The 17222-nt window shown below is 44.0% G+C and overlaps 1 protein-coding gene across 1 annotated transcript; it reads right to left on the bottom strand.

The window, feature by feature from the left end:
- Nucleotides 1-458: 458 nt before the first annotated feature.
- Nucleotides 459-15997, bottom strand: LOC146188715 (flavin-containing monooxygenase 5-like). Its single transcript, XM_084603896.1, has 3 exons — nucleotides 15525-15997; nucleotides 8719-9408; nucleotides 459-3504 (listed from the first exon to the last, which is right to left on the bottom strand). The coding sequence occupies exons 2-3, from the start codon at nucleotides 9319-9321 to the stop codon at nucleotides 2455-2457; spliced, it is 1653 nt and encodes a 550-aa protein (XP_084460022.1). The 5' UTR covers nucleotides 9322-9408; nucleotides 15525-15997; the 3' UTR covers nucleotides 459-2454.
- Between the last annotated feature and the right edge of the window lie 1225 nt (nucleotides 15998-17222).

Raw genomic sequence — 17222 nt, 5'->3', positions numbered from 1 at the left:
GAACTAAGCTTCCGGGCGCCGTTGGATGGCCTCCCAAACCTTCATTATACACCCCCATCGAACCTCTTGACTACGCTACAATTGTTCACTACTATCGTCGTTGCCGTGTCACGTACCCGCCACCACATCACACGCTTTCTCACATCGACAGCACGTACTGGCGACAACTCCAGACACATTCGTTCCCATCTCCTCAATGTGCCCACATCGTTCACCCCACGGACTTCCCACCACACTGCAACACATGCAACGCGTCCCCACCCACCCTCTACCATTAATTATGGGAATGCCCACATCACATCCGCGTTTATCCCGTCAAACACCCCACCCCCTCCTCCTGGAAGGCTGCCCTTCTAGCCAGGCAACCTACACATCAGTTGCGGCTGGTCGAGCGGGCTAAGCTAGAAGGAACAGCCAGATGGCCCCTGGACTAAGAGGTCCTCCTGAGAGTGTTTACATTTTTTTATTTAAATAAAGTTTTTTCCTTCTCCTCCTAGCTGACATCGCACGCTAAGGGAAGGCTAGCTGGACCACTTTCTAACTTTTGAAGTCACTGAGGTTGGCTCCCTAAGCCTTTTGCAATGTTTTTGCTCCCGAGAAAGAATTTCAAAAAGCGGTGAATCAGTTGTGACGCAGCAAATCATTTTCATTATTTAGATAATCGGCTAAAACTCACTAAATTTAAGTATTAGTGAGCCAAAAGGTAGATCAAAGCTGAGAACATTATGATGCAATATGAGCTCCTGAAACGATGGGAGTCTAGTGCCCCTCAGAGCAGGTAACTTCTTCCGCATAAATTCTATACAGGACGCATCAGGCGTGCAGGGAGCTCGGTAAATTTTCAACATTCGATGATGAATTGTGGCAGTGGCTACTACGCAAGATGGAACGTCCTGCTCTGCTGTACAATCACACGCACTCTTTTGTTCTATCGCCTTCATAAGGTACTATGGGGTTGGCAATAACTATTCGCTTCCTTGCAGCTAACAGCGATGCAAAAGAGTGCGCATGACGTGGCATCATACAAATGCAGTTCGAACTGTGCGCCGTAGTCACGGAAACACATGTTAAGTGGACGTCGCATTTCTCGGTAGCTTCTTCGCACTTAATGGGTTCTTTCTGTCTAGTATATATATATAAAAAAAACGTCATGCGCCTTATTTCATTCCCTTTACAGGGCTTTCTAATACGAGTTTTTGTTCGGCTCCATATCTGATATTGCATTGTCATTTTCACTAATTCAAACTCCCCATCGGAACCGACCATTATTTTTGGGCATTTAGAATGTTAATTAGCAAACTGCACGCAACTGTTGATATAAAATGAAATAGATTTTTGGGAAACATTGTGCGCCAATCCCTGAAAAAAAAAAGATATATATTTTTAATTTCTAACTCACTGCTTTTCAGACATTTTCGAAAGTTTTAATTCCTATATATGCACCCAGGATGTATAGCTACAAGATGCTATTCCCAATTCTATAGCCATAACAATGCAAGACGCAGGAGAGAGGCATTTAGCAGTCATCCTTGTAAAATAAACAGACATCCACTCTCTCCAGATGTGCAACATTGCGCCCTCGCCACGCCTTCCTAATGGCATGGAAACCACTCTTTTTTGTTTGTCGTACCTGTTACATACCTCTCGTGTAGCCAAGATGCAGTTGCAACTCATAGTCTTAATAAAAAGCAATGCCATGCAAGTAAGCTGGAGCTTAATACCTCTCGCTGTGACAATATACGAGTTGCTCAGGCCGCAGAAACATTGCTGCAATAAAGGTTCTTTCAGCCCTGGTCATTTGGTTCGGACATGAAATGTCAGAGACTCAAGCTAAGAGGATATTCAGAAAGGAAGAATTTAGGTGGGGTGAGCGCCGGACACCATATTTGTTTTAGTAATAGAACCCAGCCCAACATAAGCAGGCAACATCGGCGATCTATACATGCATAAGAACACTCTCTATATACGTATGTAACAGGTACGATGTGGCACGGGTTAGATAGCACGGGCTGGATTATTCCTTTTAGTTTTCAACGCTGCCAGCTCCGGATGGGATTTTACGTTTTCAGGAGCTCCCTGGCTGTGATGTGGTCCGGTATTGCATTATAATATCGGGCTATATTCCTTGTACAAGCATTTGGTGATCAGCTAGCTGCCCTTTTCAGCGTGACCATTCGCCAGCGTCCTTTTCGAGTTTATATACACTGTATTCAAGTAATCTATAATCTTTCTTAAGACGTTGCATCTGCGTGAGAAGGGCTTTTTAAAAAGGCAATTCTTTACGCAGCACCCAAAGCATAAGCAACATTTTTCTCTCCTACAAAAGCGGTAGCACGTAAAACTACCACGTCGTGATGAAGTTAATAAATTGTAATAAGTGAACACCTTGCTGGTACTGAAAGATGCGACATTGCGCATTTGCTTGATCTGCCTTATATCCATTTCCACGGATGTTCACAATAGCAGGTTTGTCAACGATGCGTAGACAAGCAAACGCTCTGCTCTCCAGCGCCACACGACAGGAATACTGTACCATGAGGTCTTGAGCTTCCAAAATCCCAGGAAGGCAGATACACCAACGATAGCACACAGCACGATCACCTTGCCGGTTTCGAAATAGGCAGCTCTGGTTTGGTCGTCGTTCGCGCTGTTTCGGTGGGGGTGAAGGGAAGCCCCCATCCTTTCTTGGTAGCCCAAGATTGCATCGCGAGCTCCGTGCCAAGAGTGTGGTCCCTGAAGCCTATATTGGTAGTTCAGGACGGGAGAGGTCACAAGAGTGTAATAGAGCTTCGGGTCGGTAAAAAAGATCTTGGCGTAGTTAGGCTTGACACGAATGGCTTTGGCGAGATCCTCGATGTAGGAGGTTTTGTCAATCGACAGGTAGTGTTTTGGCGTATTGATAAGTTTCCGCTGCCTAGCAGCCACCCACTTGTCCATATCCTCTTTAGATGGTAGTGTCAGCTTACCGGAGAAAACACGCGCCATATAGCGCGCCTGCATCTCAAACACTGGCATAAAACTTCCGTTGTTATAAGCGAAACCTAGGAACGCGACATTTGGACTCTCTGGCGGGATCATCATATTGTACAAGAGAAACCGCTCTCCTTGCTGGCTGAGGACGTCCGTTGGGAACGGCAAGTCGGTCGTAAAGCCGGTGGCGAAGATCACACAATCCGCTTCCTCTTCTACATTGTCCACGACGATGCCCTTCTCAGTGAATCTTTGCGGTGGTCCGCGGACCTTGACGGTCCCGTCGATGATCTTTCCCTGGATGTATTGGTTGACGACGCGGCGCTGAGTCGAGACATCGCGATCGGGTACCAGACGCAGGGCTTCGTGGTCCCAGATGTCATTGCCTACCTTCATGAGTAATCGACTGAGACATGACTGTGGTAGGAAACTGTACAGCCATAGGCGCGCTTGGTTGAATAGGTATACGTCCGTGGGCACAGACTTGTACAGAAGTGGAAGGATCCAGTTGATTCGCCTGGCGCTCAGAAAAACCTGCGCGTGAAGAAGCACAGTAATTAGTGAGAGGAATGTTGCTGATTGTGATGCCGAAACTAAATTTCTTCTCACTGTAGTCGGCACCATCCAACTCTCAAGAACTACTGTGACAAAGGAGACTTTGACACCGACATGAATGCCATGTATATTGAGCATTTGTCAAGCGTGGTGCCAGAGACACACTGACAAGGATAAACTGAAATTACGCATGCGCTCTGGATTCTATTCAAGCAATACCACCTAGATGAACTTGTTCTAGAAAACCTTTTCCGAAACCAACTCTGAATCGTGTTACTAATCAGCACGAAAGAGAATCGAATAAGTGTTGAGAAGGCACCTGAGTTCAAAAAATAACGCAACGTTTAGACTAGGGTCTTATCTTTGTCTGGGCTTCTTTGTTGTCTCCCTCAAACCTTGCTCTGTTCTCTTTCATACTGTATAGCCATCTTCCTCTCGTTCTACCCTAGACAATTAGTACTAACAAGGCTGAGCTAAAAAAAAAGCAACTTCGGAATGTTGCATAGTACTCCTACTATATCACGACATTTCTTGGTGGCAGGCATCCAGCAATCTTCAGTGCGAACCTGTGTACTCGAACACCAAAACTATGTTTTCGCTGTTACTGCTTTGAAGGCATGGTGAGTGCTGGTGAAAATAGTAATGCTGAGAATCATCGTAAGCTTTGCTTTAGAAGAATAAGGAACATACGACACCAACGTTATGACGTGTGCTGCATTTACTATTACAACCATGTAGTAAGTAAAAGTTAAGAAATAAGTGTAAGTGGAATGTAGAAAACGCTCAGTTGGAGATGGAAACACGCGCCGCATAAGTTGAGACACGTGCTTCCAGCACGCTTTTATGGGAGGAAATTTAAAATAGTGCAACGACCTAACACCTCAATTTACTAAGATAGTAAAATTCGGGAAGTTTACCAAAAATGAAATTTTCCAAAGCTACGAAGTACAGAATGCATATGTGTTTTTTATTATTGTTTAGGAACCACCTTTGGAAAGCTATCCGATGCTTAAGGTTCACTTTAATTCGACAAAACATGCAGCAAAGAGAGTGTTCAGACGACACTGACTTAAGATAACATTTACAAGCGCCCGTGAAGCTTGATGAATATATGTCTTTGCTACGTGCCTTTCTGGGCCGCAAAACAGAATTCGCAGTTGTTTACAAAACACTTGGTTATCCGTGTCATAAGCTTTCGACACATTATTTTCGTTTATCTGAATTATTTTCTCTGAGAGTAAACCTGACTTTCTGACTCCTGAATATACCCCACCGCCGCATGTCTATTACAAATGTCGATCACATGTTGATTTAGCCGTTGCTGTAGGCAGACCATAACGGATAAAAATTGGTTTGAAATTTGTTGCGCCAACTCCCGCCCTTAAAGCCGTAGTGATTCGGCAAAAGAACGTGAGTTTCGTCTATGCTGATTGGTATAGCTATCGCTCTCGCATATGCACAATTTATGCACAACTTTCATTGGAATCCATGCTTAAATACAAAATCTGTGTACTGGTAAATAACATCATTAATACTAGTATTCCTTTGCCACTTGGTATTATCTTGTTACCATCTCGCAATACAAGACACGCATTAAATGGCAATTTCAACCTCCCTGCCTGCCACAATGTGTACGAAGAACGTTTAGTGCAATTTTCTGGAGCAAAACATTGGAACACCTTGCCTATTAATGTGAAACTTGCAGGTAACTTTAAAATGAGTTGCAAAATGTTCTTTGTTAACAGCCAAGAAGAGTCATGATCCCTTCCCCCCCATTTTTTTGGTGTGCGCGTGCGTTTTGTATTAATTGCCTATGAATTGTTTGCTGAAATGTATTTTCCTCCGCGCATGAAGATTGTTTTTGTTTGTCTGTTTTAATCTTTTTTGAGTGTGTGTTTGTATGTATGTTTGTATTGCCTTGCTAAGCAACTCGGGAGATGAACTGCAAATAATGATTGATGACCTAGACAGGAAAAGTAGAAAGGTAGGCTTGAAAATCAATATGCAGAAGACTAAGGTAATGTTCAACAGCCTCGGGAAGGAACAGGAGTTTACATTAGGTAGCGAAATACTGGAAGTAGTACTGGAAGTAGTAGGCGAATATATCTACTTAGGACAGGTAGTAACCGCAGATCTTGACCATGAAAAGGAAATAACAAGAAGAATAAGATTGGGATGGAGCGCATTTGGCAAGCACTTGCAGATTATGACTAGCAGCTTACCGGTATCGCTCAAGAGGAAAGTATACAACAGTTGCATCTTGCCTGTACTCACCTATGGGGCTGAAACGTGGAGGCTAACCAAGAGAGTTCTACTTAAGTTGAGGACAACCCAGAGGGCTATGGAACGAAAAATGGTAGGGGTAACATTAAGAGATAGAAAGCGTGCAGAGTGGGTCAGAGAAATAACTCAAGTTAACGACATTCTAGTGGAAATTAAGAAGAAGAAATGGACATGGGCAGGACATGTAGGACGAACAGAGGATAACCGATGGTCGCTCAGGGTAACAAACTGGACTCCAAGGGAAGGAAAGCGTAGCAGTGGGCGGCAGAAAGTTAGGTGGGCGGATGAGGTTAAGAAGTTCGCAGGGGTCAAGTGGATGCAGCTAGCACAGAACCGGGTTAAGTGGAGAGATATGGGAGAGGCCTTCGCCCTGCAGTGGGTATAATCAGGCTGATGATGATGATGATGATGATGATGATTGTATGTGCTCATTACGGCTGCCTGATCAAGTTTATTCTGTACTTGAGCGTCTACTAGCCCCGCGGCTATCGGTCCAAATATTCTTTATGTATTTCGTTTCATACAAATAAAGATCACTTTGATTGATTGATTGAAAAAAAAGCACTAATATTTCAGACCACTTTACTACAACGAACATTGAAACTATCACCAAGGCACAAAAGGTGCCCTAAACACATTCTGCCACCGCAGAAGCAATTGCGCGCGGCTATAATCGAGAGAAATTAATTAAATAAAGGAAATGATGAGTTCTCGGCCTAAATAAAGTGATCCTGGCATGAAATACCTGATTGGTTAAGGAAGGAGGGGAGGAGTGAAAAAAAAAGTGGGTTTGAATGGAGCTTGATGTAATAGTACAATGAATTGGTCCAAATTATAGACGATACCATGCATACATTAGGCAATATTCGTCTCAATGGATGCCGACGTGTAGCACAGGCAGCGCATATCTGCCACACACACACACCAGTTATCATGATACGCACACACAGCGCGCACTTTCACAAAAGAGCTGCTTTGTACACTTTCATATTCTCGCGACAAACGCGCCCATGCATACATATCATTAGCTGGTTCGGAAAAACCTAAATATGCAAAGGAAAATGTTGTAGAGTAATTGCGTACGAACATCTGTGGTTTGCACTGGGAACCGGATAGGCGTGCACATCAACAGCACTCACACAAGTCGCATAATACGCATGTGTCACGAAAGCTAAACCAGACCAACTTTTTTGACGCGTTCGGCGTTGATTTTTTATTTGGACCATATAACTTTCTTGGTGTTATATTTATCAATATGGTTTCATAATGACGCAGTAAGAATTTATTGCTCGCAGTGCAATTAATTATGGATTGATATTGATAGCTTCAAAACCGGAAATCCGGGCTTAGTGGGCGTAAAATGCTAAAGGGGCAGCTTGGGTTACTCCGAGTCATAACGAAGAAGTAAATGAAACTATGTTAAATTTTGAAATGTCGAGGACTGATAAAGCCACTTATTTACTCTTTTATTCTGTAGTCCATTACTCCTACTAAATCCTCAGTTCTACACAGGCGACAAAGAATTCCGTTCATCCAAAGTCAAATGCAGTCCCGCTATATGTTGGTTGAGAAGAAAAAAGAAAGCATCTGCGAGCGCACTGTATTGGCGTTGTCAAGAAAAAAGTATCAAGACACGCTTGTATCATTCCTAGCATCGAGGGCACGCACACTCACTACACGTGCGGTGGTGCATGTGCTCCGGTCCACGTGCCACACTAGCTTCCCAGTTCTACCTAGGGGCGATACTGGACGCACAGGAAGAAGAGAGTGGTAAAAGAAAGGAGTTAAATGAAAACTTATTCTCGTTTTTACTAGTTGCTATTCACCACTAATGATATCGCCAGTGCAAGGATCAGTTGCAACATTTGTGCTCTGTGATAGCAAACATTTCAATTTTTCATTTCTTCAAAAACAACCGCATAGTTTTGGGCGATCACCGCACGCAAAAATGTCAGCAGTCAAACAAAGGCACTTCTGAGGAAAAACGAGTAAACGAAGCCGCCTCTAGAAATATTCCTTAGCACCACTCAATCCCCCCCCCCCCCCCCCCGACGATCATTGAGCCCAGATGATATCAAATTCGCACATGTAAAAACATGGTCTAGTGGGGGTTCTACATTGTCTATCATACTCGTATTTAACAGCTGGATACGAGCTTAAACCGGTTATTGAAAACAGTTTAAAAATACCAAGTAAAAGAAATAATGCGTCTGGACATACGAGTTTACCAATTTGCTTTGCTGCTGCTTCTTTAGTCATGACTTTCCTGTCGCGTCTTCGTCCTCCTCGCACCGGACAGTTTAGCACAAATGCAACAACAGTAGTACCGATGGTAACGAGAATTCCGAAGGAGCTGTCATATCAATCACCAGTAGTTGTTTGTAGCGAACTAGCGGCATATTTGTGTTGCGGTGCCAAGTGAAGCCACCAGGGACGAAAGGGTTAAAAACCTGAAATAGCTTCTTATCCAACATGCAGCTATCACTGTATCTCGTAACGACGCCTATAAAGCTTTTTCCCCGGAGGGCAGGCGACTGTGCATCTACGGCCGACCACAAAATATCATGAAAAGGCTACAAACTGCGCCAACGTCACGTCGTAGTCCACACTTGCAAAATTGTTTGATTTAGCTCCTCTGTGGGGTGCCTTTTTTTCAGCGCTAAGGTTGTTTGAAAGTTACACGCTCCATTTAGCCGTGACGGGACATGTGCTACAGAGCTCTGAAATGTATTGCTCTGGAAACGAAATATTGTTTTTTCTGTTGAAAATACTTATTAATATGATCTAGTTAACACACTCGTTTTTTTTTTCATCCCGTTGAATTAAGTAATTGCCTAAATCTCGGAAGAGGGTGAAAGGAAAACATATATTACAACTCTCTCCTTAAGTATAGCATTTGCACATCCTTACCTGACGTGTAACGGTGCTTAGATTCACGGCGATATCCAGGGCCGAGTTTCCAAATCCCACGACGACCACTGTCTTGTCCTTAAATGTGTCATCGGCGTACTTGTAGTCGCGCGAGTGCATTATTCTCCCGCGATACAGCTCCCGCCCAGGAATATCTGGCTCTAAGGGCGACGCGTGGTGGCCCGTGCAAATCAAGACACCGTCGAAGACATCCTCCCACTCACGAGTGGTGCACAAGTCCCGTACCTTAACTGTGCCGTCCTTCCCTACCCAGAGCACCTCGTGGTTGAAGTGGATTTTTGGAGTCACACCAAAGTGGTCGGCGTAGGCCCGAATGTAGCGGAGAGTCTGCCAGTGGGTCATGAACCAGGGAGCATCCTTGTCCGGTGGGAAGTCACTGAAGCTGGACATTTCTTTGCTAGTGTTGCACACGGTGAAGCGCATCACCGTCCCTGTTCCGGGCTGCGGCCCTTCGTCCCTGTACCACCATAGTCCACCGGAGTTGGAGGCCTTCTCGAAGCAAACAACGTCGAGACCTTCTTCGAGACAGGCCTTGACGGCTGTGATGCCGGAGCAACCGGCACCGATGACGGCGATCCTCATCTCACCTCTGGGCTGCCATCGTTGACACTGAGATGATTAGGCAGGGTAGCAACGCTCGTAAGATGGGGACAGGCAGGTAGGTTGTTGCTGCGTAAGTGAAACAGTGACGCAATTTGCAATCCGTGTCAGAAATCATGGCTGTCCACATTCGTAAAAGTACGCCTACAAACGCTTCTAAAATGTCGCCTATGCGCTAAAAAATCTTAAATGACCGACCCCAGACGGCAGCTCTCAACTTTCTGATATAATCTGGTCTCGCTAAGTCTCACAAACCACCCAAGAATCAATTCCCGCCATGCCAGCTATCACCTTCCAGCGCCATGGCCTTGAATGTTCGCTCACAGCGGCGACACGACGCCGCGTTTCTTTAGTGACAGGACCTTTAACTTTATCGCGATAACTGGTAGGGCGACGCTTAACGGCTCAACGCATCAGTCAGTGTGAGCTGAGTTGCATTCGTAGCAGAAAGGTGTGGAGTGGTAGAAACTCCAGATTTAGGACAGCCGCAAAGACGGCGTGGGCGTGCTTTCTCCACTATTCCTTTTTTCCAACAGCAACGACGTAGAGAAGCGTAAAAACTCCTTATGGGCTGCGGCACGGAAGGACTGGCCAAGAGAGTCGGGTTAAGGGATCGCCCGATGGAAGCCTTCGGTGCTACCAATTGCCTCCCCACTGTGCGCTATAAGAAAAGTTATAACCATGTAATTAATCAAAACTATTACCACGGGCACAGCCGTACCGACAGAAGCGAAGGCTGCTCAGCTTTATCCGGAGCTTATGAATATGAAAAGCTATGAAAATATATGAAAAGCTGCATATCTTTGTAGCCGTATCGATGACATCGGATGGAAAGTAATGATTAATATCTTCCCCGCTACATATCTGCTTGAACTTAAGGAGTTCTCTAAACATATGACAATGAAAACTAAGCACCTTTTTGAAGCGCTCACGAGTTAAAATTTTTGCTTTCTTCGTGCAATTTCTTCCGTGGTGTTGCTTTGTAACGGACCTGAGCACGATCAGAAGGTGGTGAAGAGAGCAATGCACTGCCCGGGAGACTGGCAAGCCGAGCCGCGCGCTTCGCCTCGCGTTCCAATCTGTTCGGGGGTGTATGCCATTTATTATTTTATTTATTGTGAGCCCTGCATACGTGCGTGAGGGCACAATGACGATGGTAGAGTGGTTCCATCGCCTTGGGGACTTCATGCCAATAATTTTCCGGATTACATTTTGTTTTGCACATGCGTAGACCACGACATAGCCCTGCGGCGAATGGAATGTAGAGGTCATATAGGAGTCTCTTTAAACCCGAAGGGTTTCGGCTCACGTTGCAAAAGAGGCTGGTGATGAATTTCGTATGAATTGTCGAAAAGGCCCCATGTAAAACCCAAAAAAGCATGATGAATCAAAATACCAATTCATCAGCCTATGTTTCCGCATATTGGAGAAAAATGAGCTGTTAACTACGTTAACCGTTACCCACGAGTGAAAAGCAAACTGTGCCTTTGCTGTGCGATGTCACTGGACGTTTAAAACCACCAGGCGATCGAAATTTGCGGAGTCCTCCACTACGGCGTCTCTCATAGCCTTAGTCGCTTTGGGACGTTAAGCTCCACAAACCGAACCAAATCAAACATCTTAGTTCTGCCTATGCCTATCGTACACTTTGCCACTTGCAGGCAACAGCGGTTATTTAAAACAGACATGACTCTGTTTATACGACACTTCTTTCAGATTAATTACTCCTACAAACTGACGTTGAAGCTCTGCCTGTTAAAACGCTTTGATGCTTTCGCCTCCATATTCAAATCCTTCGCCTTCTAAGTGAGCTTTCGGGTATGCCGTTTTCCTGTCGCACGGCATATTTCTATTGCGTAATCTTTTGTGATATATTTGTGGTTTTCGTTCCTTGAAAGGGCGCTTACGTCTTAAAGCAGGATACTTTCCTCCTGCAAGCACCTCTGTTTCTTCTTTTAATACAAACTTGTTCTTGTTGTACTAGCTTCTTCTACACTGCCAGCCCCTTCTTCAAGTCTAGGCGAGTTGAAAGATTGGTATTATATCCAGATTACATTGCATTGCGTCAAGGGCACCTCCACTTTCTGGAAATTGAGAGGTAAACATTCATAATGCAGATAAGAACGGTAATCAAGGTGCCATGACCATTTTTTGTTTTCCATGAAATTTTTGTATGTGGTGGGCAAATGTCTCCACACAAAGTAGTTAACCTTAGTTTTGCAAGATATGTGGTAGTTGTTTCGACGGGAAAACGCCGAGGTGGGAAAACGCCGTTTTTGCCGTTTCAAAAAGTTGTAAATTAGGAGCCCGTTGCGTACACACTAAACATTTGTCGTGGATTATTTCTTTAGCGAATAAATTTACGCAACTTTTAACATAAAAATACTAAAAGCCAAGTTTTTGCTGCACTTTTTTTTTTTACAATTAAAAATGGCGAACTTTGATTCAAGAGCAGCGCGCTGCACAAAAGTCAATTTTCAGCCCTTTATTACGACATGATGCTGCTAAATGTTTCAACTGAAACTTTTCTCCTGCAATATGGAGGTAAAGTTCTCTACTCGAAGCAAAAAGTGTAATTATAGGATAGTAAACGTGTTTCCTATGGCGCTTCACATTCTGCCAAGGTTCAAAAACGAGCAAAATCTATTTGAATGAAAAAAAAAAAAAGACATTTTAAATTTGTTTAAACAAATCTTGATGTCTCATATTTATAACGCGCTGAAAACGCGTTGCGTTATATTGTTTGAAATTGTAAAAATATATACAAATTTGAGTTATTGTTTGTATTCATTGCAATTTCTTAGGATTTGCTCTTGGAAAGTGCTTTCTATGGGAATTCGACCTAGAAAAGGCTAGATATATTTCTACATGTTCAGCGGTGTAGTTGCCTAGTTCGTAAGTGCAAATTCTGTGCTGCTAGTGATCATATGAGAGATAAACTCGTATTCGCTTTGAAAACTTGCATAATACTGGGTAATGTTTGGCTCGCCGCATACTTTAGCTTGTATTTTTAGAGCTCGGGCCTTTAGTGGTAGTTTAGATCTATTCAAGACACGCGTTGCTGCTCTCAAGGTATTTTTAACGAGATGCCGCTGCTCACGACTGCAGCCGCTCCGTAGCCGTATAACCACAGCAAGATCCCGGAATTAAGAAACAGTTTCGGGGTAAACGATGCTTCGCACGGGCGAAACTGGGCAGCGCATTAAAGTCGGGATCCACCTGGACAGCACTTATTGTATAATTATAGAGCAGTAATTTAGCCGAGGTAAATGCGATGTGCGTCGTTTTAGGCATGCTAATCTCTAGTTCATCAACCTCACTAATTGCCAAATTCGTGAAGATTGTTCTGTAAACAATCGGCATCCGTTAGGAGAGCAAAGTACCTGTACATCACACAATGATCTGCATAGAGTGACTGCAGAACACTGGAACTCATATCGATATAAAAAAGGAGGCGACACTTAGTCCTAGCATCAATGGTACGATGCGACAGCTGTAACGGGTCCCTTCCGCGGCACCTTTTCCGAATCCTCATTATGTTCACACACTTTACAACTCGCCTAATTATTAATCATTTATTGTCTCTATTATTTCTGACAGATTTTTTCAGAATGCATTCGTAAGCTGACTCGGTAACAGAAAGGCGCCTAACGTAGATATGAAGGTCCCATTAAGCAAGTCGTTTATACGAATGTGCCTGCGTTGACTGGTGCCTGACTCGGGATCAAAAGATAGCCATTTCTATCTCAGAGGAGCTACCTGAGCGGTCAATTTCTGTCATGCTATATATCGTTACGGTACACATCCCACCGACCACATCATCTGCGAACTACCAGCTGCCAGAGCTCTGTCCGGAGTTTATCTATTTATTACCACAAATATATTCCAGCTCTTGTTAAAGGCCTAGGGCACGGGTGGTTAATGCAAAATGATTCAAACAGAACACGGCATAAATGAACAGCAATACATTCTCAAAAGTGCAACTTGTATACCACGACTGTAGAGAGAGAGAGTATAACATGTTAAAGCCAGAAGCACAGAGCTGAAATTTATAATCGAATGTAATTCTGAAAAACGATGCTGAAGTCATGGCGGCAATCTAAGGGATATCAAATGTACAAAACACGATTATAATACCTTTCGGGCTTCTGGAATTCATTTGCAAAGAAGATATTCTGCAAGTGAGCAGTAACCAAGCATTGTGTCAACGATTTGTACAAGTTCACATGTGGTTGATGACGTTGATGCTTCACTGACTGCATCTGATGTAATCTACTATTTATTGACTACATAATATAAGGATGTGATGCGTTGTCACAAATCTCGGTCCTCAGGCAATAAAGACAGTTATAAAAAAAACTTGTATGCGCCAGAGATTCAAAAAGTGACTAACAGTGTTTACCAATTCCAGGTCGGACAGTACACTACGATCGTCAGTTATTACGGCTACAGTGTGCTTCCAGTTCACATTGAATATATTATAAACATTTCCAAACAATGACCACATTCTGTAGTATCTTTCAATGAATAGGCTATTTATGTACTGTCTTCTGGCGCTTAAAGTAATCCTGTTTTCTTTTTTTGGTAGCTTTTAAACTTCTTAAGGTTTTTCCTAGCTTTAAATTTACAAAACTTTGTTAAAATTCATTTTTCGCGCTAATTTCTGTTGAGCGTTATTTAGTTAACAGTGGATTTCGAGTTCTACGTTCGAGCTCAATTTCAAAAGTGTTGAAATGTTTTGTCATCCTTATGGTCAGACACAGTCTCGGAACAGCCAGATTCAGTTTGCTCCAGGGTATCAAAATATTGTAAGGTTATTTAGTGATATGTTTAGTGAGTGTACTTCTTGTTGATTCCAAGATTTTTGTCCTGTGCTTGTAATGTGCATGACGTGGATTAACATCTTTAATAATCTTTAACAGTAACCCCGCACTCTTTTTTTCACAGGATCAAAATACCGACACCTCTTTATTCATAGCGTTTCATGAAAAACTAGACAGATGCAGGCAGATTTACTTATTTATGATGCAGTAGCAATGCGTGTGGTTGACACACTAAGAGCACTCTCCGGAAAAAATTGAGAATGCCATTCGCCCCAATTCATTTTCTCGCTTGCCGTAAGTGGAACGGTGATTTTTTAGCGTGTAATTATTCGGTGATACTTCTAGGCAATTTACGTGCAGTCCAATAAAATACAACAGTTAGAAAATCACAGGCTTCTATTCTACCAAATCGAAACCATAATACTTATTAGGCCGCATGATTAATGTCTTTAGGATTGTTGTGCGCTGCTACACGCCTTATTACCACCGGGCAGTCTTCGATTCAGCTTTGCTCATTATTACCCGCAGCAATTATAACAATTACTTGCTGATTTTAGACGAAGACGCTGCTCTAGCAACAAAGTATGAATTAAGGAAGTCGTGATGTGCCTTGCGGCGTCGCAAGCACCGAGACGAGATAATCTGTCAAACTCGGTTATTTGTTCCGAAAGGAAATTGGCGACTAAAAGAAAATCAATAAAAAGGCGACCCTAAAGTCGTCGATAAAGGTATATACTACACCATAAGATGGGACTGGAACGTGGAGGCGAACGAGAAGGGATCTACTTAAACTGAGGACAACGCAGAGAGCTACGGAACGCAAAATGGTAGATGTAACGTTAAGAGATAGGAAGCGGGCAGAGTGGGTCAGAGAAATAACTCGAGTTAATGACATCCTAGTGGAAATCAAGAAGAAATGGGCATGGACAGGACATGTAGTGCGAAGAGAGGCTAACCGGTGGTCGAAAAGGGCAACAGCCTTAATATGAAGTGAGAGAAGAGTATCGGGGGCGGCGAAAGTCAGGTGGGCTAATGAGGTCAAGGTCTTCGCAAGGGTCATGTGGATGCAGCCAGCAGAGAACCGGGTTAGTTGGAGGAATATGGGAGATACCTTCGACCTGCAGTGAGTATTATCCGGCTGGTGATGATGAGGATGGGAGCGCATGTCGACGGGCTATGAGCTCACACCATTGTAGGCGAGTGTGTGCCGGTTGGGCAAAGCTTCTGAAGAATACGACTGGTGGTACGATATGAAGGTGACGTAGAAAGATTTGCGTATGTTTTTTTCTGTCACGGTTAACTGCGGCACATAGTCGATGCTGAAACAACAACAGCGATCGGAGAAGATCGAATGTCACTTACGTAGTATGCCTTCCTACTGGGACTGCAATGTTGTGCATGCGTCGTCTTCCAATTTAGCCTCGAGTTTGGCTGCTCCGTGGTGGTCTAGGCTCAGAGACGAAACATCAGGACGCCCCGACGAGGTAGAGATAGGAGCGAAGTGTAATGGAGAGATCATTCACTGACACAGCTTGCACGGGGAGCGAGCACTCGCAGTGATAAGTTTAACAATCCTTGTACTGCGATAATGCACGGCGGAAAGTACTGCGATGTGGTGGGCCGGCTGGCAGGCAGTCACGAACGAGTGGACACTGTCTTGTCCGTTTCTATTGCAGCGTGGTTAAGACTTCGAAGGAACAGCAGCGAAGAACATGCCCTACATTTGGGGCACATAAGTCAGGCCGCTGTGAAGGAAGCAGGATCGGGCTCTTTCCGCTATCGTGGAACTGCCGCCGCCGGCACGCGCCGCTTCTCGCTTGTAAGGAGAATAAAGAAGGCGAGGGAAGCACGCCTCCTCACTCATTAGCTCTCTGATAACGCCGCTGACGAAAACCGAGTACGGCGCTCAGTCCGTCACTCCACGCTTTTCTCACCGCTGCAGCCCGACGGCGCTGTGAGCGAGTACATTCTATGGCCACGCCGTAGCTGCGTAGCAATACAGCGATTTTTAAGCGGCAGTTGATGTTCATGCCAGGGTCCGCGGGCTTAAAAAATTTAGCGATTTACAAGGCGAAAGCTTTATATGGCTCATGACTTTGCCAGCATGTACGTCCGTGCGTCCGCGAGAAGGGTCCAACTTTTTCGCGACATTCCGCGAAATTACGGTTGTCGAACATCCTGATGACACCACCAGAAAAACAAAAACCCTGTTTGCGCCGCGAATCGAACCTTCATTCCTCGTATCCCCGAACGAGTGCTTTAATCAACTGTTCACGCCCGGGATCGGGAAGCGGACATCATAATTCTACTTGCAGATCGTGAGGATGACAGTAGCGGGATTTCGCGAGTGGCAGGTACTGCGCCTTTCCTTTCTTGTAAACCAATTATACAACGCCGATGAAGTTTGATGTGTTCAAAGGAACACTGGTTGAATTCAATGGGGGGCGCGCGAAGTACCGTGGGCAGCAACAGCGCTCAAGATTTCGCACATCTCCACTGCAGGTTCTGCAGTGCTCCCGGAATTTTTCTCTACATTTCACTTTTGCATTGTGCAATCTTTCATTATAGCATGAGTTGCTTCGTGTGATGTACTTCAGCATAGCAAAGAATGCTAACAAATTGTTGACTAGGCGCCAGGGACGCGTTGACAGCTCACGGATCAAGAAGAAATAAAAAAGGGTTCATCTACTATTTTTATACTGGTGCAAAATTGCCATTGCAATTGATTTTTCAAACCAAGACAAAACTTCTTCGTACTTTTAATTTTCTATGAATATTTGATCAGACGGCATGAGAAATGGCCTAGCTGCATTTTCAAATTTTAGCATTTCCCTTAAAAGTCAAGAAAAACCAAAATCCACCGCCGCTTCATTCAGAGTCATAGAGCACGTAAGTAATGATATATTTGTGTTCATTATGAAAAATAAATTACAATTATCGTTATTTATTTTATTTTATTCATACCAAATACTCCTAAATGCTCTCACGGCTCACGGCATTACATTAGGAAGGAGGCTACTGGTAAAAAATCAGTTACACAAAACCGCGAAGTGAAAACAA

The sequence above is a fragment of the Amblyomma maculatum genome, chromosome 5 (genome assembly GCF_055883805.1).
Source record: "Amblyomma maculatum isolate TAMU_Amacu chromosome 5, ASM5588380v1, whole genome shotgun sequence".
Taxonomy (NCBI): Eukaryota; Metazoa; Arthropoda; class Arachnida; order Ixodida; family Ixodidae; genus Amblyomma; species Amblyomma maculatum.
The sequence above is the reverse complement of the archived record's forward strand: the minus strand, read 5'-3'. Positions and strand labels throughout refer to the sequence as shown.

What these genes read in the sequence shown, in the direction of transcription:
- LOC146188715 (XM_084603896.1), bottom strand. Translation starts at nt 9,321, where the DNA reads ATGAGGATCGCCGTCATCGGTGCCGGTTGCTCCGGCATCACAGCCGTC. An exon ending in TAAGCACCGTTACACGTCAG is followed by an intron (nt 3,505 to 8,718) that starts GTAAGGATGTGC and finishes CTTCACGCGCAG; the next exon opens with GTTTTTCTGAGCGCCAGGCG.